The 18,765-nt window shown below is 29.9% G+C and overlaps 12 protein-coding genes across 12 annotated transcripts; 7 read left to right on the plus strand and 5 right to left on the minus strand.

Annotated features, from left to right (window-relative positions):
* Positions 1–210: 210 nt before the first annotated feature.
* Positions 211–1,451, minus strand: T552_02233 (hypothetical protein). Its single transcript, XM_018370785.1, has 2 exons — positions 655–1,451; positions 211–609 (listed from the first exon to the last, which is right to left on the minus strand). The coding sequence occupies exons 1-2, from the start codon at positions 1,403–1,405 to the stop codon at positions 257–259; spliced, it is 1,104 nt and encodes a 367-aa protein (XP_018225676.1). The 5' UTR covers positions 1,406–1,451; the 3' UTR covers positions 211–256.
* A 957-nt stretch (positions 1,452–2,408) lies between these two features.
* On the plus strand, positions 2,409–3,572 carry T552_02234 (hypothetical protein). Its single transcript, XM_018370786.1, has 3 exons — positions 2,409–2,448; positions 2,503–2,506; positions 2,556–3,572. Exon 3 carries the CDS (start codon positions 2,558–2,560, stop codon positions 3,524–3,526), a length of 969 nt encoding a protein of 322 aa, XP_018225677.1. The 5' UTR covers positions 2,409–2,448; positions 2,503–2,506; positions 2,556–2,557; the 3' UTR covers positions 3,527–3,572.
* Positions 3,573–3,881: 309 nt separating this feature from the next.
* Positions 3,882–4,910, plus strand: T552_02235 (hypothetical protein). Its single transcript, XM_018370787.1, has 3 exons — positions 3,882–3,894; positions 3,945–4,393; positions 4,439–4,910. The coding sequence occupies exons 2-3, from the start codon at positions 3,977–3,979 to the stop codon at positions 4,862–4,864; spliced, it is 843 nt and encodes a 280-aa protein (XP_018225678.1). The 5' UTR covers positions 3,882–3,894; positions 3,945–3,976; the 3' UTR covers positions 4,865–4,910.
* Positions 4,911–5,014: 104 nt separating this feature from the next.
* Positions 5,015–5,774, minus strand: T552_02236 (hypothetical protein). Its single transcript, XM_018370788.1, has 4 exons — positions 5,689–5,774; positions 5,492–5,614; positions 5,381–5,450; positions 5,015–5,339 (listed from the first exon to the last, which is right to left on the minus strand). Exons 1-4 carry the CDS (start codon positions 5,726–5,728, stop codon positions 5,060–5,062), a joined length of 513 nt encoding a protein of 170 aa, XP_018225679.1. The 5' UTR covers positions 5,729–5,774; the 3' UTR covers positions 5,015–5,059.
* Positions 5,775–6,038: 264 nt separating this feature from the next.
* On the plus strand, positions 6,039–7,886 carry T552_02237 (hypothetical protein). The gene is made up of 7 exons (XM_018370789.1): positions 6,039–6,124; positions 6,167–6,339; positions 6,390–6,482; positions 6,526–6,716; positions 6,760–7,088; positions 7,132–7,257; positions 7,306–7,886. The coding sequence occupies exons 1-7, from the start codon at positions 6,082–6,084 to the stop codon at positions 7,839–7,841; spliced, it is 1,491 nt and encodes a 496-aa protein (XP_018225680.1). The 5' UTR covers positions 6,039–6,081; the 3' UTR covers positions 7,842–7,886.
* A 224-nt stretch (positions 7,887–8,110) lies between these two features.
* Positions 8,111–8,799, minus strand: T552_02238 (hypothetical protein). The gene is made up of 3 exons (XM_018370790.1): positions 8,761–8,799; positions 8,615–8,714; positions 8,111–8,572 (listed from the first exon to the last, which is right to left on the minus strand). The coding sequence occupies exons 2-3, from the start codon at positions 8,706–8,708 to the stop codon at positions 8,157–8,159; spliced, it is 510 nt and encodes a 169-aa protein (XP_018225681.1). The 5' UTR covers positions 8,709–8,714; positions 8,761–8,799; the 3' UTR covers positions 8,111–8,156.
* A 116-nt stretch (positions 8,800–8,915) lies between these two features.
* T552_02239 (V-type proton ATPase proteolipid subunit) lies at positions 8,916–9,840 on the plus strand. Its single transcript, XM_018370791.1, has 6 exons — positions 8,916–8,978; positions 9,149–9,203; positions 9,247–9,342; positions 9,386–9,448; positions 9,493–9,669; positions 9,721–9,840. The coding sequence occupies exons 1-6, from the start codon at positions 8,958–8,960 to the stop codon at positions 9,792–9,794; spliced, it is 486 nt and encodes a 161-aa protein (XP_018225682.1). The 5' UTR covers positions 8,916–8,957; the 3' UTR covers positions 9,795–9,840.
* Positions 9,841–9,967: 127 nt separating this feature from the next.
* On the minus strand, positions 9,968–11,125 carry T552_02240 (prohibitin-1). Its single transcript, XM_018370792.1, has 6 exons — positions 10,983–11,125; positions 10,828–10,937; positions 10,670–10,777; positions 10,436–10,621; positions 10,299–10,394; positions 9,968–10,253 (listed from the first exon to the last, which is right to left on the minus strand). The coding sequence occupies exons 1-6, from the start codon at positions 11,083–11,085 to the stop codon at positions 10,014–10,016; spliced, it is 843 nt and encodes a 280-aa protein (XP_018225683.1). The 5' UTR covers positions 11,086–11,125; the 3' UTR covers positions 9,968–10,013.
* Positions 11,126–11,298: 173 nt separating this feature from the next.
* Positions 11,299–11,866, plus strand: T552_02241 (hypothetical protein). The gene is made up of 5 exons (XM_018370793.1): positions 11,299–11,368; positions 11,413–11,470; positions 11,520–11,660; positions 11,718–11,760; positions 11,806–11,866. The coding sequence occupies exons 1-5, from the start codon at positions 11,341–11,343 to the stop codon at positions 11,821–11,823; spliced, it is 288 nt and encodes a 95-aa protein (XP_018225684.1). The 5' UTR covers positions 11,299–11,340; the 3' UTR covers positions 11,824–11,866.
* A 59-nt stretch (positions 11,867–11,925) lies between these two features.
* Positions 11,926–13,243, minus strand: T552_02242 (hypothetical protein). The gene is made up of 5 exons (XM_018370794.1): positions 13,038–13,243; positions 12,869–12,997; positions 12,682–12,821; positions 12,341–12,638; positions 11,926–12,295 (listed from the first exon to the last, which is right to left on the minus strand). The coding sequence occupies exons 1-5, from the start codon at positions 13,197–13,199 to the stop codon at positions 11,969–11,971; spliced, it is 1,056 nt and encodes a 351-aa protein (XP_018225685.1). The 5' UTR covers positions 13,200–13,243; the 3' UTR covers positions 11,926–11,968.
* Positions 13,244–13,753: 510 nt separating this feature from the next.
* Positions 13,754–14,873, plus strand: T552_02243 (hypothetical protein). Its single transcript, XM_018370795.1, has 4 exons — positions 13,754–13,815; positions 13,864–13,985; positions 14,029–14,333; positions 14,379–14,873. Exons 1-4 carry the CDS (start codon positions 13,791–13,793, stop codon positions 14,824–14,826), a joined length of 900 nt encoding a protein of 299 aa, XP_018225686.1. The 5' UTR covers positions 13,754–13,790; the 3' UTR covers positions 14,827–14,873.
* Positions 14,874–16,227: 1,354 nt separating this feature from the next.
* Positions 16,228–18,482, plus strand: T552_02244 (transketolase). The gene is made up of 4 exons (XM_018370796.1): positions 16,228–17,768; positions 17,814–18,073; positions 18,116–18,292; positions 18,338–18,482. Exons 1-4 carry the CDS (start codon positions 16,262–16,264, stop codon positions 18,437–18,439), a joined length of 2,046 nt encoding a protein of 681 aa, XP_018225687.1. The 5' UTR covers positions 16,228–16,261; the 3' UTR covers positions 18,440–18,482.
* Positions 18,483–18,765: the final 283 nt, after the last annotated feature.

Raw genomic sequence — 18,765 nt, forward strand, 5'->3', positions numbered from 1 at the left:
TATTTTGTAGAATATTTGTATTAATTTTTAAAGGCAAATTGTCACATACTTTTTAAAAATACGTTTAATTTTATTTAAATTATTTTTGGTATATTTTAAGAATTTTTAAATAACATCTATTTTAAATTTATCAAATATTGCTTTACAAAAGATTATAGGAATATAGTTTGTATGTTGATATCTCAAATCATAAATAATGCGTTTCTATTTAAATACGTATTAAGTAATCAAATTGAACATGTTGAAAATGCTCTAATTATTTATCTTCTTGAAACATATTTAGAGATTTTTCCACTAGTATATCAAGTTTAGATCCATTATCATCAAAATACTCCTCATAAAAAGGACTTCTAGAATATTCAGAGAAATATGATGGTTTTCTAAATCCCATATAAGGTGGCTTAGTGAATGAGCTTGGTGTGCTTTCAATACTATAATCTCCAATGCTCTTCATATCTTTATAATATGTCGGTGCTGCGTTATTTTTATTATTTTCAACTTTAGATGACGCCCAGAGAGAAGATAAAGGCAAAGACATTACGACGAGCGCTTGAGTTAATGAACTAAAACCTGTTATTTTTACTCCAAAATCGACAAGGATGAGAATTGCTATAAAATAATATTAGAAATAAAATAAAATATGACAAAAAGTACCAGGAATGATCAATGTTTGACAGCTCATAATAAAAATAATTTGTAATGGCCCAAATTCTTTTACACCCATTTTATGTCTTCGGTAAATGGTGATAAGTAATTTATATATAAAAACCATGCATCCTATAAATATACTAAAAGCAAAAGATATACGTGCTACTGTATAAGGCCAAGGTGAGCCCCATAATCCGCTATGTCCAAAATGCGTTTGAGATAAAACTGCCATTGAGTTTTGAACAGCAGCTAAAATCCAAAAGATTATAACGACAATTATTATTATAGAAAAAGCTATTGTTAATGGTATCTGTAATTTTTTTTCAGTTGCATATACTACTCTAATTTGAATAAGAAGAGAAAGTTCGATAAATAGAATAATAAAAATTGGAATACATGATGCGATAATTGATACATAGAAATCTTTTTGCGATAATAATTCAAACTCTCCAAGAAACTGGACACTATAGCTTACCCATGTGCCTGATAAATAAGCACATTGAAGACAAGCTCTTATAAATACTGTTATTAATCCCCCTATGTTTAAAAAAAAGAGTAATGTTTTCCTTTTTTCTCTTTTTGATGTTAATATAAGGACAATTGCCAATAACAAGCTCATTGCACATTGTGCTGAAAATATCATAGACGTCTGAGCTCTAGATAGTGAAAATTCATCAAAATCCGATAATAAAAACGGAATTGTATCTCCCTTCGAGTTCTTAAGAAGCACTGTCTGGTTTACCGGAGAAAACACCATTGTATAATTGTGAGTACATGAACTCTTCCAGCCTATATGTAAAAACTTTCTCTTTCTTTGTTAACAACATTTTTTTCATTTTTAACTTTAAGATGCTGTTGGTCCTCTTATTTTTAATAAAGCTAGCCTAATCTATAAAAATGGCTATCATTGATATATTTTATTTTATAACCTAAATTTAACAATACTTATTTATTCAATGATTATGATTATTCTTTCCACGCTAATTTATCGCCGTCTAGTTTTTCTTGTATATTAGTTTTATTTATAGAACATAATTATAGCTTCTATTCTTGCCGCCTTAAAGAATTTTACCGTCTTAAGGGGCTTGTTTTAAACAATTTACTGTATATTTTTTTACTTTTATTAATATTTTATTAAAGCCCATATTATGGTTTACTGTGTGTATACGTTGTATAAATAGATAATATATATATAGACATATCTAGATTAATAAATAATATTGGTTTAAAATTTATTATGAATTTATAATATGAATCTTGCTTAAGCCTATAAGTTTTCATGGGCAACTGAACATTTTAGTGTAAGACGTAAGAGATATCAGTACTTTGATGATATATTCATGTTTTTAAATAAAATCATGAGTTTCTATTCAAAGACAAGATTTTCATGATATTCTATAGGCTTAAGAGTTTAAAATTGTATTGAGATAGTATTACATGTAAAATTATAAATTAAGATAAATGTTTTAAAACGTATGTACAAGACATTAAATAAAATGTAGTGGGATGTATATAAAAGATGTTTAATTCATTATATTCATTATTTAATCTAATTTATATACTTTATATGTGTGTTATGTCTACTTTGCAGATTTATATCTTTTATATTTTTTATCTGCTCCGAGGGTCATTAATATATACCTTCGATTTTTAAGTGAAAATTATAGAAGGTAAAGGTTTTTTAGATTAAATAATCTATATTAGAAAGCAATATTATTTAACGCAGTACTTTTTAAGATTCATATTCTTTTAAATAGAGATTTATCTAATAGTTTTTTTTTTCGTTTTATTGGACAACAGGTTAGTTTTTTAGTAAATTAAGAATAATTAAATAATTTATTAATGGGGTTTAAGATAGGTATTTTAGCAGGATCTTAGATTTATTTTCCGCATTCTGATGCTATTAGCAATGGAGCCGAGCTTGACGGCTCAAGATTGTCGTCGTAAACGTACTCATCGACGATCGGGAGCCGTTTCTTTAGATTTGGGATTTAAACGGACATTTGACAATTCCAAAGACTTAGGACAACCATCATCATCTAAGGGAGATGAGGTGACACATGATCCGGAATCTCGTACTGTAGAACAGAAGGGAAATGATACAGAACAACTGTTAGATTTGCCAAATACCGAGACATCGACAAAAAGACGGAATGGATTTCATGGATGGTTTTGGGCAGAATCTATTTTATCATTAGTATATTTGTATTTTGGAGGATCTCATAAAAAAAAGGTTCCAGCGAATTCTGTACCTGTTGTGTTGAATATGGAAGAGCATAGGCCGCCGCCATCATCTATTTGTACGGTGACTCTACAACCTTTGATTGATTTAGATGCTGCTCTTTTAACTAAGCCTCCTAATTCATCTATGTTTCCTGGTTCAGAAAACCATCAACGTTCACGCAGTGTTACGGTGTCTTCGCCATATTTCTCTGGATCTAGCAGTACTTATCATAGTTCTTATAAAAATGGCTATAGTCTCAGACGAAAAATGAGTGTAATTATTGAAGATGCAGATACGATTTCAACATCATTGCTTCCTTCGTCTGATGGTGTTTCTGATAATCTACAAAATCCACAGACAGCTGAAGAACAATCTTCCAAAGTTGATCTAACTGATGGGAAAGAAGAAATAGATCAGAAAGTAGATTTTTTCAAAAAAGATGATATTCTATTGGATAATTCAGAAAAATTTTTAAAGGACGATCAGCTTATGGCTGATCTATATAATTCTTTCCCTGTATCCTGTACCAAGGATACTATAAATCATGATAATACTGCTATAAAAATGAATCAACAAAGTATTCCGAAAAATACAAAAGGAAAACGGAAATGGCGCCGTGTACTAGGGAAGTTTATGAAACAGAAAAATGGATAACATTTCAAACATATTCTTCTCGTTGTCATATTCATATTTCTATCGTCTAGTAGGATATTATATTTTGGTATTCGTAATCTCTATTATTATTTCACAATATTTTTCTCTAAAAGATGAAAACAACTTAATAACTACAATATTGATGCTAATTGATATTAAATCGCTTCTTATAGGCTCTATGTTATATATCTTTCAGAGATTCTTAATATGTAAGTATATTTATCCGTTTGTCACGTGATCTTATATACACGTAGCTTTATTTTTTCAGTGCATGAATAATATTAAAAATTAATATAATTTAAAAGGTGGAGATTAACGCTGAATATTTGTTATTTGGGGCTCTAAGGGAAGAGAGAGTTGTGTTTGCAGTACGTCTTTATGTGTATTTTAATACTTAAGTTTTATTTATGTTTATTAGATAACAAACGGAAGAAAAACATAAGTTTGATTATGCGATCACCATTTGGTATATCAAGAAAAGATTTTTCTTTTACATGTGAACGTATGGAAAAAGATTGGAAAAAAGATGTATTAAAGGGATTTGCATTAGATAACCGTACACCGTTTGAAACGGAGAAGACGGATGGTTTTTTAAAAAACAGTGTATCACAAACACCCCAGACATCACAAGATTCAGAAGAGCAGATGCCATCGCATTCTGCATCATCTTTTGATGCTCAAATTGAAATACGTGAGCCATTACGTCAGAAACGGCGTCGGCGAAGAACAACCCCTCAAGAATTAGCAATATTAGAGGATGAATATCTTAAAGATAAGAAGCCGAATTTATTGAATCGCGAAAGAATAGCAGCAAAAATTAATAGTATAGTTTCAGGTGAAGATAAGATGGGTAGTAGAGAAATTCAGGTTTTTTTTTATTTTTATGGGTTATATTTACTTATCGTCTGTTAGATCTGGTTTCAGAATAAACGTCAAGCAATGCGTCGTCAGACCTTGCATTTTGCGTTATCTGATGATCATATAGAGACTGTTTCTAGTTTGCAGGCAATAAAGAACACGTCTCGATGGGATACGGATAATGCTCGTGTTCAACAACAAGCAGATCACAAGGTTTCATCATTTGGGAAAGCACCTAGTCTCCGCCTTTGTACAAATGAAGGTGGCAAAGCACAGGTTATGTTTAATGTTTTGCGCGATAATAAAAATGCATTTGCATTGTATAAAAAGGATGAGGAGCCTGATAACAAATGTATGCCATATTATATGGGTAAGGAAAATGTTCCTCCTGATTATGAAAAAGGTATTAAAAAGGAAGTGGGCGAGAATGAAATAGAAGCATGTGCACGAAGTTTAGTAGGATTAGCACGGGGATGGTAATTTTTGTATAGGTTATAAGGGCATTTAACACTCTAAAAAGACCAGAAATACATATGATAATCATGTCTAGACGTGCACAAATATTGTATGATGTGTTTTATTTTTTTTTGGTTAAAAAATGTATTGATATGCGTTGAACCATTTGTTGTGCTTGTATATAATGAAAGCATAAATAAACTGTAGATATTCAGAGATTTATGTATTTTTCGTAGGTTGATCCCATGTATGAGCGTTTTCAACTTGTTCAAGTATTTCCTCGTATATTTCCATATATGTACTTTCAGCTGTAGTCATATCTTTGTTCTTGCCGCCCGGAACAATCATGATGCAACTAGTAGGTCGCTGAGTATTGGTGGCTTCACCGAGTGATTCTTTAGATGGAACAAAGACATATGGGCATGAATGATCCTCACAAAGTACCGGAAGATGTGAAATGACATCAATAGGTGAAATATCACCTGCAAGTACAACCAAACTATACTTTTGAGATAAATCATAAATATATTCCTTTTATACCCTTTTTCGCCTCGTTTTAAGGCTTTAACAACTTCTTTAACACCACGTTGAATATGTTTTACTTTAGATGCTATGACAAATAAGCTAAAATAAATAACAATTAAAACAAACCTTTTTTAAGGGCCTTAAATACCTTTTTTCTTAGCTTTTTATGTGCTAAGGGCGATGCAATGGGTGAAACTGAATCAATATAATCATCTGATAATTTTTTTTTATGATTTTTTGGCGAATGGGCTGTTTCGATTAGATAAGAATTAAAAAAAGATTTTTAAAGGAAATCTAAATCAGATATGTATATTTAAATATACCTTCTCCCTCTGTTTGAATTTCTTTTTTGCTTTTTCCCATTATTATTTTTTTAGGGTTAAATTACCTAGTCAATCCGATAAAACTGAAATCGATTAACATTTAAAAGTATAGATAAACAATCGCTTTTTGTTGAGTATATTATAAGACTTTTGTTTGCATAGATGTGTTTGTTAAATTTTTTTTATCTAATTTTTTATAGCTGATTGACTGTTTTTTAAGGCGTTGCTGGGGTGACGATTTGTTGACTCGAAAAATCTTGAAGTATAAAAAACAAAGAAAAAGCTGGATAAAAAAGTTGTAAAGATATAATAAGAGTTCGCTGATCGACGAACTTTTGTGTAATAATATATATATTCATTTAGGAGGAACTATATTTTTGGTTATTTTTTAAAATGAAACATTTAGTATCTGGTGATATGCTTGAGTTTTTGGAGGGTAACAAGCCAGAAAAACTGATTATAGATTCTTATTTGATAGATCGTATTTATCTTATGACTTTGGATGAAAAGCCTAGTGGCGAAATTCTTTCTCAATTTCATTTTTTTACAATCGATGATTCCCTTATTTACAACCCATTTCATCATGATTTTGGACCACTTAATATTGCACACCTTTATCGTTTTGCATTAACAATGCATGAGATGCTTTCTGTAAAATTTTTGCGTTTTAAAAGAGATAAAATAGGTTAATATATTTATAGAATCCTGTAATTCGAGAAAAACCATTTATTTTGTATTCAAAAAATGATAATCGGAATAGAACACGTGCTGCGTGTCTTATTGCATGTTATATGGTATAGGGTAAATAATTTGTGTGTATATTTGTCTGATTTTTAGGTACTTGTCCAAAATTGGCCACCGCATCTAGCTTTAGCACCGTTGATTCAAGCTGATCCGCCTTATAAACCTTTTCGAGATGCAGGATATGCACCAGCAGACTATGGAATCTCGATTCAAGATTGTGTTTATGGTCTTTGGAAAGCAAAAGAAGTAGGTATTCTGAATATTAAAAATCTTGATTTAGAAGAGTAATATCCTGTACCTACGTTTTTTTTTCTGACTTTAATTCAGATATGAAACATATGAGAGAGTAGAGCATGGTGATTTTAATTGGATTACACCCCATTTTATTGCATTTGCAAGTCCCGTGCAACCAGGATATGTTGTTAATGGCAAACAAAAAAATGTAATTACTCCCACCTTTATGAGTGTTTTGAAGTATTTCTCCAGCCATCGAGTTGGCTTAGTTATTAGATTAAATAAACCTTTGTATGATAAACAGCAATTTGAAAGATTAGGTGTAGAACATGTTGATATGTTTTTTGAAGATGGAACATGTCCTGATTTAGAAGTGGTACGCAAGTTTTGCGGTTTAGTTGAAGAAATATTCGAAAAAGATCGTATGTATATCTAAATATTGAAAGTTTTATTAAAAAGTTGAAGTCGTTGTTGCTGTGCATTGTAAAGCTGGTCTTGGTCGCACCGGATGTTTAATAGGTGCTTATCTTATTTATAAATATTCTTTTACCGCAAATGAAGTGATTGCATATATGAGAATTATGAGACCAGGTAAATTTTAAATATGAGAAAGTACTGAGATATTTAATAAAAATATAGGAATGGTAGTAGGTCCACAGCAGCATTGGCTGCATATTAATCAGCACCATTTCAAGACATGGACATTGAGATCTCTTCCACGATGGACAAAAGCAACTAAATTTTCAACTCCACCAAGAAGTCCACTTGGAAATATTGATAAAAATAATAGTATAGAAAATACCCCACTCCCTGTGCCTACAACTGGTCAGCCTCGAAAAAATGTGAGCAGTCCAAGACGAAGTTGTATGATTAGTCTTGAAGATAGTTTGCATGAGGCTTTAACAGATGATGCAGAAGAAGATTCAATCATAACAACTGAGAGTCCATCGAATAAACATAGTGAAAGTTGTTTAATTGATTCTACCAATATTTTGGAGCATATACATAAAGAAATTTTGAGGCGAAGTAATCCATTTATAACTACTCCTAAAAAGACAGCAAATACTGGAGAAAAAAAACCGTCTGCCAGTACGAATAGCAATCCTGCACCAAATACAGTAGGTGTTAATACTGGAAGAATTGCCAAAACCCGATCTTCAAAGGGAAGAGTGTAATATGTAATACTGCATAAGTTATATATTGTTTTAATGATTATGAAATGTTGAACATATTTTTCCGTATAGAAAGATTTATGATGGAATGCATAAATGAAAGATGGATGTAATCTCGTGCTCAAAGAGGATGCCGTCATAAATACGCGTTTATTTTTATAATTGTTGTAAAATATAGACTTTATCTTTGTCGTTGTAAGTGTAGATTTTGTTCTTCAACATGTAAAACTTAATAAGTGTACAATTTAAGCTTTAAATTTCTAATAAAAAAGTCGATGTTGTTTTACGTAAATCATTAAAATATAACTTATTCTTGAATTATTTCCCAAGACGTTTACGAAGCGCTCGTTGTCTATCACGACGTTTTCGAAATTTATGCTTATTCATTTTAAGTCGTCGTTTACGCTTAACACTTGTTGCTTGTCTCTCTTCATAAAAATCATAAAGAATAGGTGAAAAAAAAGGTGTATATAATGTAGGATAAGAAATTGCCTTTTTCTCCAAACAGAATGGCTGAAAGGGCCACAAAGCTGATTCAAATAACAGTTCATTTGAAGAATTCGTCTTAAGAAGATTTAATGTATGTCGTATTCTTTCCGGCCAAACAAATGATGTTTTACTTGGCTTAGTTGCAATTTCAGGTACAACCAATAATTCATTTGTCTGGATTTTCTGATTTTGATGAAATAATGCAAGTGGTCGATGTTGAGACCAAATAAGAGAAATAGCAAGATCTATAAGGATTATTATGTTTTCTATAAAATATATCTATTTACCATGTGGGCTAACCGCGACTGAACACGATGACCAAGGAAGTCTTAGACGTGTTTGAGAGTGTCGAAATAAATTATGTAAAATATTATGCCTCATAAAAACCTATATATTCTAAATTATATTAAATTTATTCATTGTATCGTGTTACTGTATTTTTGTCCTAATTCTTATCTCTTTTATATTAAGTATTTATCATATATACGCGTATTAAATGCTTATTTAGACGCATAAAATACCTTAATTCATAAAATATCATGTATCTTATAGATTTTTTCTGAGACAAGTGCGTTGAATTAGTCTCGATAGAAATTAGATCTCGATTCTTTTTATAATACTTTTTTCACAATGAGTACTGAACTTTGTCCGGTAAGTTTAATATTTTATACTTCATATATACAGTTTTCTGTTGTGTTAATTCTATAATCTTTAATATTCTCTATTTTATTGTCATGGATATTTTTTAATATAGTTTATATTTGACGTTTTAAAATATTATGAAATTAATATTTTAAATGTTTTATTAATACTTATATCAGGTCTACGCACCTTTTTTTGGTGTTCTTGGTTGCGCTTCTGCTATTGTTTTTACTAGTAAGTGTTTTTTTTTGAATTTTTTTTGCTTGAAAAATGGTAGGTTTTGGTGCAGCCTATGGTACAGCAAAATCAGGTGTTGGTATTTCTTCTATGGGTGTTCTTCACCCTGAATTGATTGTGAAAAATACTATTCCAGGTAAAATCAGGGTTAAATAGTGATTATTTATTTATAAGAAAAGTGGTTATGGCTGGTATTATAGCTATTTATGGTCTTGTTGTGAGTGTCTTAATTTCTGGGGGGCGTAAGTTAGATATATTAAAGAGGAATTTGCTGATGTGAATGAAGTTAAGCAGCAAATTTCACTCTACACTGGATTAATTCAACTTGGTGCAGGGTTAGCTGTGGGATTATCGGGATTAGCAGCAGGGTTTGCAATTGGGATTGTTGGTGATGCAGGAGTAAGAGGAACTGCACAACAGCCGAGATTATACGTTGGAATGATTTTAATTCTTATCTTTAGCGGTATGAAATAAATTATAGTAAAAGATTATTAGTGTTAATTGATTTATATAGAGGTATTAGGGTTATATGGATTGATCGTAGCATTATTACTAAATACACGTGCCACGGATACTACATGTGGATAAAGTAGAAGGTGTATGATATGTGATGGTTAAGTGTAGGATCATGTATTTCTAAATGATGGATGCATCTTATATTTAGTATTTTATAATATATGTTAATTTGTAGTTTCTTTTGAAAAGGATTGCTTCTCCTAACAAGTGTCCTTATATCTAGTATTGCTTTTATTGTATTACTTTTTTATAACCCTATTTTAATTAATGTTTTATTTCATGGCGTTCTAATTATAGATTTAAAAGATAATTAGCCCCTTGCAATGTGCCTTCTTTTGCTCCTAAATGTTGTCCTGGAAGATATGTTACATTCTTAGCATTTGCAAGAACAGCAGCAATTTCTTTGCTTGCTTCGATTCTTCGAATCGAAATTAGTCCATCACCTGCACGTTGAAGTGCTTTTGATACTGTTTCAGCAGCTTCTGCTTCTCCTTCTGCACGAATTACAGATGCTTGACGTTCTTGTTCTGCCTAAAAATTCATGTATAAATGGATGAAAAAAATAGATAAAATTACCTTTTCAACGGTGAATTTTGCACGTTCAGCGTCTTGTTGTGCAATTTGTTTTTGTTCAACAGCTTTTGTAAATTCTTGACCAAATGTCATATGTGTCTAGAAAATGTTAAAAATGCGAAGTAAATGGAAAATCATACAATTGATACATCCTCTAGTTGAATACCGAATTCTGATGCACGTTTTACAAGATCTTCTCGAACTTTTGAAGAAACGATCTCCCTTTGTGTAATTAATTCTGCCGCATCAAATTGCGCTACAATTGATTTCAAGACTTCATTTCCGATCGATGGTAGAACTCTTTCATCATAATCAAGACCTAAAGACTAAAAAATAAGTAATTCTTGATAAAAAAGTATGTTTGTGCTTCTAACTTGATAGATCTTTGGAAGTTTCATTACATCTGGATGATACAATACACGAAGTGTTAAAGAAACCATCTGTAAATCTTTGCTTCCTGTAGTTGTTGCAATGTTTCGGGGCTATTTAATTAAATCTTAAAAAAGTAGGAAAAAAAATGAATTTGAAATACTCTTGTTCTAACATCATAAATAATGGCTTTCTGAAGCCATGGAATAAGGAAATGCGTCCCTTCTCCTATTACTTCTTTTTTTATCCCAACAAATCTGTCAAAAATCACAGCTAATTCATTCAGTAAATTCCATGAAAAATTAATGTATTATTTACCTCGAGAACCTCCTCTAACATCATACATTGATGCTTGTCCAATAGCTAATGAAAATCCTATTGGTATGGCTAGCCGTGAAAGTTTGTCCAAAATATGTGCCATTGTTTAACATTTAATATTCTGCCTTTTTTCTCTATCTAAATTATTTTTTGTAATTGTCACGTGACCTTTTGTCGATCACGTGATAGATGAAAAGTCACGTGATCGAGAGGATGTCACGTGATAGACGAAGGTCACGTGATCGAGAGGATGTCACGTGATAGACGAAGGTCACGTGATAGATGAAAAGTCACGTGAGTCTTATATTTCTCCACTTGAGACTCGCAGTAAAAGACCTTAAGAATCTTCTTTTTAAATATGGGAGGTGGTCTTGGTAAAAAATATAGTAATAATAATATTTATATAAAGAAAAATCCTTATTTTATATAGTGGGATGGTGGGGTTGTATGGGTGGACCTACACAAAAAGGAATTATTACGTATTCATTGTAAGTGGCATGATTATGTATTAGATAATTTGATAGAAAGTATATATAGATCTCCACGTGCACAACATCCGTTTGCAGGCGCACTTCGTAGTGCTATTTTTAATACGTCTCGACGATGTAGTCAACAAATTTTGTATTTCGGTATACCTTTAACAGTAGGATATTTTATTTATACATGGGCCAATGAAAGGTATAAGAAATACATTAGGTATTTTGTCATATTTGTCTAATTAATTATGTCGTATAGGAATGAATATTTGTATTCAAAAGCAGGGCAAAAAGAGCTCAAGGTTGAGTTAGTTTTTGATATATTAAATGGCTTATATAAATATCAGAGTTTGGATAGCTCCTAAAAGTTTTCGATAGACTTTTTTGTTTAGGTAGTTTGCATAATAGCTGAATTAATTGTTTTTTGTTTGATTTTTTATATTCGCTCATAAAAATTATGTTAATTTCTATATTGACTTGATATTTTACGTTTGTAAATGTTTTAAGTAGTCATGATTTAAATATGCCATTTATGGCTCGTAGTTCATTTTTTCTATCTATTCTAGCTGCACTTATCATGCTTGGAATGCGAATACCACAACAATCTCCCCAAGTATTATTGCATTGAGTTACTTCTATGTTATTATGATGATTTTGAGTCATGCCTTCAGCAGCTGGAATTAGACGTCCGAATAGAAAATGTTGCATAATTGTAAATTTACTTAGGACTTCTGCTTTATACATTTTAAGCATGCCTGTATTAACATTTTTCCATTGCTTAACGATGGAAATGTCATCTAACATAGGTGAATGCCAACGTAATGATACTGTTTTTATCTAGAATGGTTAAGCTATATTAATCTATTATATTGTATGTCTTACAGAATTAATAAACCGGATATAATCTAAATATATAAAGTCTTTAGAAAATTGTTCTAGTATATCATTATCATGAATACTCCGTGGACGTATGTATTTATGATCTACAAGTTGTGCTGAACCAAAAAGAAAAGGAAGAAAGTGATAATCATCTAGTCCCCAAGCGCCATGTGATCCTGCAGGTTCCAACCAATATACCGTTTGAATCTTTCGCATCACTAAAATATAACTGTTAAAAACTTTAATTATAAGAGCTTTTCCATCCAAGTCTGATAAAACATTTAATTTATATAAACAAAATCTATCTCTGATGAGTTGCTATATAAATATATAGAAATGAATACAGCCAAGAAATAAAGTTAAGTTCATGAATACTTCCATAGTCTATTCTCATCTTATTTCCCCATGATTCTGTGAAATATTTTGAAATTTCTATTATAGTATTTTCTGGTAATGAAAGCCATTTGTGCATATCTTGGGCAGACTAAGCCAAGATTAAATTTATTATTTATAACAGGATTTCATATATACTTTTTCCATATCATCATAAAATGAACGAAACGCTATATTCCCAAATCTTGATTTGTTATTTTGTATTGGAGGATGACGATCAATTAATAAATGAATTTGTTCCAACATAGAAAGAATATGCCGAACATTCTAAACTTTAAATGGATATATTTGTATATGAGAGACATACTTGTGAAAGATCACATGTTTCTGATGTAGGAGTGCCTTGGATTTGGCTATTAAGCATGCAAATGAAACCAAAAATGTCCTCATATGTATGTGACGAGCAAAATAATTCCAAATCATGATTAGTAAAGATTCTACGTTGCGGGACAATGCTGTCTGATGACATTTTTCGATCTATAAATGTGAAATTCTTTTAGAAGCATTGAAAAGTAATATTTTGGTAAAATATCGAATTTTGTAGATGTTGAAAGGTATTATATGTGCACTATACGCGATTTAGATATATTTTTATTTTGAATATAATGAGATGTTTTAAAACGTGATATTCTTTCTATATTATGTTCTATTTTGTTTGCAAACTGGAATATAGATCGTATAGATCAATATATATATATATATATATATATATATATATATATATATATATATATTACATGTAAATACTACCTATAAATATGCTTTATTTACATCTTAAATAAATTTGAATCTATTCAGTATAGGTTAAACTAGCTCTTATTTGATAAGATTCTTATAGATTTTACCATTTTTCTGTTTTAAGGGTTAGGTTTAAATATTCTTATCGAATCAACTCTTGTTAAATTCTACTTTTTTTTTCACTTTTTTATTGGGCTTTAAAAATCGATATAAGAGGGATCTTGCTTACTTTTGCACAGTTTGATCAGGAGTCTATATTTATATCTTTTATGATAACTTTAATAGTTGATATGTCTTAAGGCATTTTTTCTACCGAGAAAATATGACGGATAAATGTTCTAAACGATGTATGTTTTCTTTTTTTTTTGATCTATTTAATAACATTCTTGTATCAGGCTGGGTTACTCTTTTATCTGATTTAGGCTACAAGAATGGGTATTTGAATGGTGTTTTGACGTTAAACTACACCTTGACTAAAGTAAAGACCCAATATCCTCTTCTTGTGATATATACAAGCGTAAACTTATTATTGTTATGCATCTGTTTTAAAGACGTCATAGAAGTGTCCAACTAATGTTTTATCTATTTTGGAAAAATCAGGTATTAAGACTAAATATGTGGAAACGCTGCAGCCTTCAAAAACACTGGATTATGGTACGGATACTAAAAGATTTAACGAATGTTTTAATAAACTTCGTGCTTTTGAATTATTTGAATATGAAAGAGTAGTTTTTATTGATTCGGATATGATTTTTATGAAGAATGCAGATGAGTTGTTTGATATTCATCTTGATCGGGGGTTTATTGCATGTGCATATGCATGTGTTTGTAACCCACGAAAAAAACCACATTATCCAAAAGAATGGTAGTTGAAAAATTAGGGTTATTAATTTACTGATGTATTTTTTAGGATACCTTCAAATTGTGCTTATACGATTCAACAGAATTTACAATCTGATTCGCTGACTTCTTCTACATATGGTACTGAGATGATGAATTCTGGACTTGTTGTTCTGAATCCTAATCCTGAAGAGTTCTCAAAAATTTTTGAACATGTTAAAAATTACGATAAATATCCTCTATCGATGCTTAGTTTTGCTGAGCAAAGTTTGTTAAGTTCTCTTTATAAGGGTAAATGGACGCCTTTGCCGTATATATATAATGCTTTGAAAACTTTGCGAACTGTGCATAAGGAATTATGGAATAATGATGATGTTAAGATAGTACATTATATTCTTAATAAGCCTTGGCATGATGAGAATATGGGCTTAAATTCAGATGATCCAACGCATGCTTGGTGGTGGTCATTAGAAAAAGAAAGGTTAGAAAAAGAAATGAATGGAGTTACATATAAATAATTTGTATAATTATTTTTGAATAATATGGTTGGTTATATAGTTTTGGGGGAATTTATATATTATTATAAATATATTTTGGTTTTTATATTAATAATATTTTGTAATTTGAAAGAAAATAGAATTTTAAATTTTTTGGAATAGAATTTTTTAATATTGTCAATTTTGCAGATATCTTATTAAAATCTAAAAATTGATCGTATCTTGTTAAATTTGTAAAAATAGGTATTATATATTTAATTTTTTAGTCTTTGTAAAGTTGTATTTTTAAAATTATTTTCACTCATTTAATATTCAATTTTAATTTAAAAAAATTACGAGTTTAAATATTTTAAGTATTATAATAATTAATTGCTATTAAAGCGACATTTTTATTTAAAAAGATCAATGTATGAATTTATTGATATTTAAAAAAAATATTTTTGTAAATTTTGTTAATATTTTATTTTATTGAAAAGATATCTATGGACAATTTCCAAAGAAAATATATTATGAATCAAATTATTAATAATTTAGCATTCATTTTATTAAAATAAACAGCTTTGTATTTTCTGAATATTTCTATTGTATAATAAAATAATTAAGATCTTTTAAATTTTTATCAAATAATATTATTACTTTTTATAATATTAAAAAAAAAGCTATTTTTATTATAAATCTTTCTACATGATCTATAATTGATATATAGAAAAATATAAAAGATAAATTTAAATCAAATATCTCTTTATTTAATATATATTTTTTATGTATTATTTATAATATTGTTAGATGATTTTTTAATGTTCATAAAGAAATATTAAATTAGAAAGATTAAATATGTATAAAAAATTATATAAAAATTGGAAAATTTATTTGGAAAGACTATTTATTTTATAATTTCATATATTTCTAGTGATTATTCAAGACATTAATTAATCAAACCATCATTTTATACATATATATATTGTGAAATTTTTTAAATCAATGTGTTAAAAACTGCGTAATCCCTTAAATAATGATATTTATATACACTTATCCATTCATTAAAGATGCAAATTCACGTCTTATCAATTAAAAATAAATTATAAGATCATAGATATATATATTCTATCAATTTTTCCAATATATGAAATGCATTTTACACAATTTATAATTATAAAAACTACAAGTTGTGTGCCCCATTTCAAATATAAATACAAATAATGCATAATTTATGTATAAAGAGTTAAAAGAAATACATTAGGTGTCATGCTTCATTGGAGACTTATATATGTGATAGGCGTTTGCAAAGTGCTTAGTATATGAAAGAATAACTCAAGAGACATATGTCTTACAGTTATTTCGGAGAAAATAAAGCAAAGGTTTTTTTGTGCATTTTTATCTTTTTTTCCATTTTTTCAAAGCTTCGTCCTTTATATTAAAAAACTTTAAAATTCTACAAAAATATATATATTGGAATATGTTTTTAAAAATGATTATTGAGAAGTGTGTGAATACTATTCGTGTTTTATCAGTGGATATGGTTTCAAAAAGCAATTCAGGTCATCCAGGCGCACCTATGGCGCTTGCAACATCTGTTCATATTTTATTTAATAATCATATGACATTTGATCCAACTGATCCATCATGGATTAATCGTGATCGATTTATACTTTCAAATGGGCATGCGTGTGCTTTACAATATATTTTGTTACATTTATATAACTACAAAATTACAATGGATGATTTGAAACAATTTCGCCAGCTAGATTCAAAAACACCAGGGCATCCAGAAGCGTCAGTAACTCCAGGAGTTGAAGTAACTACAGGCCCTCTTGGGCAGGGATTTGCAAATGCAGTTGGCCTTAGTATAGCACAGACGCATTTAGCTGCAATTTTTAATAAGCCCGGGTTTGATCTAATTAATAATTATGTATATTGTTTTTTTGGAGATGGATGTGCAATGGAAGGAGTTTTATACGAGGCAGCGTCCTTAGCAGGTCATTTGAAGTTAGGCAATTTGATATGTTTTTATGACTATAATGGTATAACTATTGACGGTGACATTGGATGTGCATTTACAGAAAATGTGGCGGAGAGGTTCCGTGCGCTTGGTTGGCATGTTATTTTTGTTGATGATGGCGATACTGATTTTGCTTCTATTGATGAGGCTATTGTTGAGGCAAAAGAAGTAAAAGATCAACCAACGATGATTCGGCTTAAAACGACAATTGGTTACGGTTCTAAGTGTCAAGGTACTGCTAGTGTTCATGGTGCACCACTGAAAGAAGATGATGTTATATCCATTAAAGAAAAATTTGGATTTGATCCTAAAGAATCATTTGTTGTTTCTGATGATGTTTATGATTATTGCCGCAAAGTCTCTCTTAGAGGTATTGATGCACACAATGAATGGTTAAAAATGTTCAGCGAATATGAAAAGCAATATCCAAAGTTAGCAAAGGAGTTTCAAAGACGTTTAAATAAGCAACTTCCGGAAAATTTCAAGCAAGTCTTTCCTACATATAAATCTACAGATCCTCCGGCTGCAACTCGAAAACTTTCCGAAACTGTTCTTACAAAGATTTCGGGTATTCTTCCTGAGTTAATTGGTGGAAGTGCAGATTTGACGAGTTCCAATCTTACTCGATGGCCAGATGCAGTTGATTTTCAGCATCCTTCTAGAAAAATAGGAAATTATAGGGGAAGATATATCCGATATGGAGTGCGTGAACATGCAATGATTGGGATTATGAATGGGCTTGCAGCGTATGGTGCAATTATTCCATTTGGAGGGACTTTTTTAAATTTCGTTTTTTATGGAGCAGGAAGTCTTCGACTTTCTAGTATTTCTCATTTACGAATAATTGTTGTCGCTACACATGATTCTATTGGATTAGGTGAAGATGGTCCAACACACCAGCCAATTGAGGCATCTGCATGGTTAAGAGCTCTTCCTAATATGATGTTTTGGCGCCCGGCAGACGGTTAAGCAGTGTTTATATTTCAGATTTTTTATTAATATATTTTAGGCAATGAGTGTTCTGCTGCATATTATGTTGCGATTACTTCTTTAAACACACCGTCAACCATTGCGTTATCACGGCAAAACTTGCCTCATCTTGAAAATTCATCTTTAGATAAAGCTATTAAAGGAGGTTATGTTCTTTATGAAGATGAATTTGCAGATTTAACTATTGCGTCTACTGGAAGTGAAGTATTTCTATGCGTTGATGCGATTAAAATTCTTAAAGAAAAATATAATATTCGTGCTAGATTAGTTTCTATACCTGTAAGGGATTTACTTTTAATTATTGTTATTAATATTAAAAAGTGTTTTTATGTTTTTGATCAACAAGATTTTGATTATAGGTTGAGTGTACTTAAGGATCATATTCCAGTTTTAGGTGTTGAGGTTTATACTACGTTTGGATGGAGAAATTATTCTCATGAACAATTTGGTCTTGATACATTTGGTGCTAGTGCTTCATACAAAGATATATATAGCAAAGTATGTTTTAAAATGGATAGTATATAATAATTAATATGGTATTAGCATGAATTTACGCCGGAGGGAATAGCTTGTAGAGCTAAAAAAACAGTTGAATTTTGGAAACATGTTGAAAATATTCGATCACCTATAAGATGCGCATTTTAGATTTTTGACAATAGATTTTTGACAATAGATTCTTGAAACAAATATCTAAAAATGTTTTTTTTTTTGTAAATTTTTGGATTTAGTTATTTTTTTCTATTTTATAATAACAGTTATATCAAAATATAATTAAAAAAAGGTTAACATTATATTATGAATTATGAAAAATGAAATCTATACGGGTATTTGAGTGATTAGTTTTTCTTTAATAAACTGAATTGACAATTATTTATATTGAGATTTATTTAGTTTATAATAATTTGAAGAAAATAGGAAAAAATAATTATATTATTTGTATAATATTGAAAATGGTATTTATTTTTTTAGTA

This window comes from Pneumocystis carinii, assembly GCF_001477545.1.
Source record: "Pneumocystis carinii B80 chromosome Unknown supercont1.9, whole genome shotgun sequence".
NCBI lineage: Eukaryota > Fungi > Ascomycota > Pneumocystomycetes > Pneumocystales > Pneumocystaceae > Pneumocystis > Pneumocystis carinii.

Excerpts from the sequence above, each read along its gene's own strand:
- T552_02233 (XM_018370785.1), bottom strand. The coding sequence starts at position 1,405 with ATGGTGTTTTCTCCGGTAAACCAGACAGTGCTTCTTAAGAACTCGAAG. Across the intron at positions 610-654 it reads TCAAACATTGATCATTCCTG|CAATTCTCATCCTTGTCGAT; the intron begins GTACTTTTTGTC and ends ATTATTTTATAG.
- T552_02234 (XM_018370786.1), top strand. The coding sequence starts at position 2,558 with ATGGAGCCGAGCTTGACGGCTCAAGATTGTCGTCGTAAACGTACTCAT.
- T552_02235 (XM_018370787.1), top strand. The coding sequence starts at position 3,977 with ATGCGATCACCATTTGGTATATCAAGAAAAGATTTTTCTTTTACATGT. Across the intron at positions 4,394-4,438 it reads TGGGTAGTAGAGAAATTCAG|ATCTGGTTTCAGAATAAACG; the intron begins GTTTTTTTTTAT and ends ATCGTCTGTTAG.
- T552_02236 (XM_018370788.1), bottom strand. The coding sequence starts at position 5,728 with ATGGGAAAAAGCAAAAAAGAAATTCAAACAGAGGGAGAAG. Across the intron at positions 5,451-5,491 it reads ATTTAAGGCCCTTAAAAAAG|CATCTAAAGTAAAACATATT; the intron begins GTTTGTTTTAAT and ends TATTTGTCATAG. Across the intron at positions 5,340-5,380 it reads TTAAAACGAGGCGAAAAAGG|TTTGGTTGTACTTGCAGGTG; the intron begins GTATAAAAGGAA and ends TCAAAAGTATAG.
- T552_02237 (XM_018370789.1), top strand. The coding sequence starts at position 6,082 with ATGAAACATTTAGTATCTGGTGATATGCTTGAGTTTTTGGAGG. Across the intron at positions 6,717-6,759 it reads AAAAATCTTGATTTAGAAGA|ATATGAAACATATGAGAGAG; the intron begins GTAATATCCTGT and ends ACTTTAATTCAG. Across the intron at positions 7,258-7,305 it reads TATGAGAATTATGAGACCAG|GAATGGTAGTAGGTCCACAG; the intron begins GTAAATTTTAAA and ends ATAAAAATATAG.
- T552_02238 (XM_018370790.1), bottom strand. The coding sequence starts at position 8,708 with ATGAGGCATAATATTTTACATAATTTATTTCGACACTCTCAAACACGT. Across the intron at positions 8,573-8,614 it reads AGTCGCGGTTAGCCCACATG|ATCTTGCTATTTCTCTTATT; the intron begins GTAAATAGATAT and ends TAATCCTTATAG.
- T552_02239 (XM_018370791.1), top strand. The coding sequence starts at position 8,958 with ATGAGTACTGAACTTTGTCCG. Across the intron at positions 9,343-9,385 it reads TGTGAAAAATACTATTCCAG|TGGTTATGGCTGGTATTATA; the intron begins GTAAAATCAGGG and ends TTATAAGAAAAG. Across the intron at positions 9,670-9,720 it reads TTTAATTCTTATCTTTAGCG|AGGTATTAGGGTTATATGGA; the intron begins GTATGAAATAAA and ends TGATTTATATAG.
- T552_02240 (XM_018370792.1), bottom strand. The coding sequence starts at position 11,085 with ATGGCACATATTTTGGACAAACTTTCACGGCTAGCCATACCAATAGGA. Across the intron at positions 10,778-10,827 it reads TTTATGATGTTAGAACAAGA|CCCCGAAACATTGCAACAAC; the intron begins GTATTTCAAATT and ends TTAATTAAATAG. Across the intron at positions 10,395-10,435 it reads AACTAGAGGATGTATCAATT|ACACATATGACATTTGGTCA; the intron begins GTATGATTTTCC and ends AACATTTTCTAG.
- T552_02241 (XM_018370793.1), top strand. The coding sequence starts at position 11,341 with ATGGGAGGTGGTCTTGGTAAAAAATATA. Across the intron at positions 11,369-11,412 it reads TGGTCTTGGTAAAAAATATA|TGGGATGGTGGGGTTGTATG; the intron begins GTAATAATAATA and ends TATTTTATATAG. Across the intron at positions 11,471-11,519 it reads GGAATTATTACGTATTCATT|ATCTCCACGTGCACAACATC; the intron begins GTAAGTGGCATG and ends AAGTATATATAG.
- T552_02242 (XM_018370794.1), bottom strand. The coding sequence starts at position 13,199 with ATGTCATCAGACAGCATTGTCCCGCAACGTAGAATCTTTACTAATCAT. Across the intron at positions 12,998-13,037 it reads AAACATGTGATCTTTCACAA|AATGTTCGGCATATTCTTTC; the intron begins GTATGTCTCTCA and ends TTTAAAGTTTAG. Across the intron at positions 12,822-12,868 it reads TTTATGATGATATGGAAAAA|TCTGCCCAAGATATGCACAA; the intron begins GTATATATGAAA and ends ATCTTGGCTTAG.
- T552_02243 (XM_018370795.1), top strand. The coding sequence starts at position 13,791 with ATGACGGATAAATGTTCTAAACGAT. Across the intron at positions 13,816-13,863 it reads GGATAAATGTTCTAAACGAT|GCTGGGTTACTCTTTTATCT; the intron begins GTATGTTTTCTT and ends TTCTTGTATCAG. Across the intron at positions 13,986-14,028 it reads TTCTTGTGATATATACAAGC|AAGTGTCCAACTAATGTTTT; the intron begins GTAAACTTATTA and ends AAGACGTCATAG.
- T552_02244 (XM_018370796.1), top strand. The coding sequence starts at position 16,262 with ATGTTTTTAAAAATGATTATTGAGAAGTGTGTGAATACTATTCGTGTT. Across the intron at positions 17,769-17,813 it reads GTTTTGGCGCCCGGCAGACG|GCAATGAGTGTTCTGCTGCA; the intron begins GTTAAGCAGTGT and ends AATATATTTTAG. Across the intron at positions 18,074-18,115 it reads CTAGATTAGTTTCTATACCT|TGTTTTTATGTTTTTGATCA; the intron begins GTAAGGGATTTA and ends AATATTAAAAAG.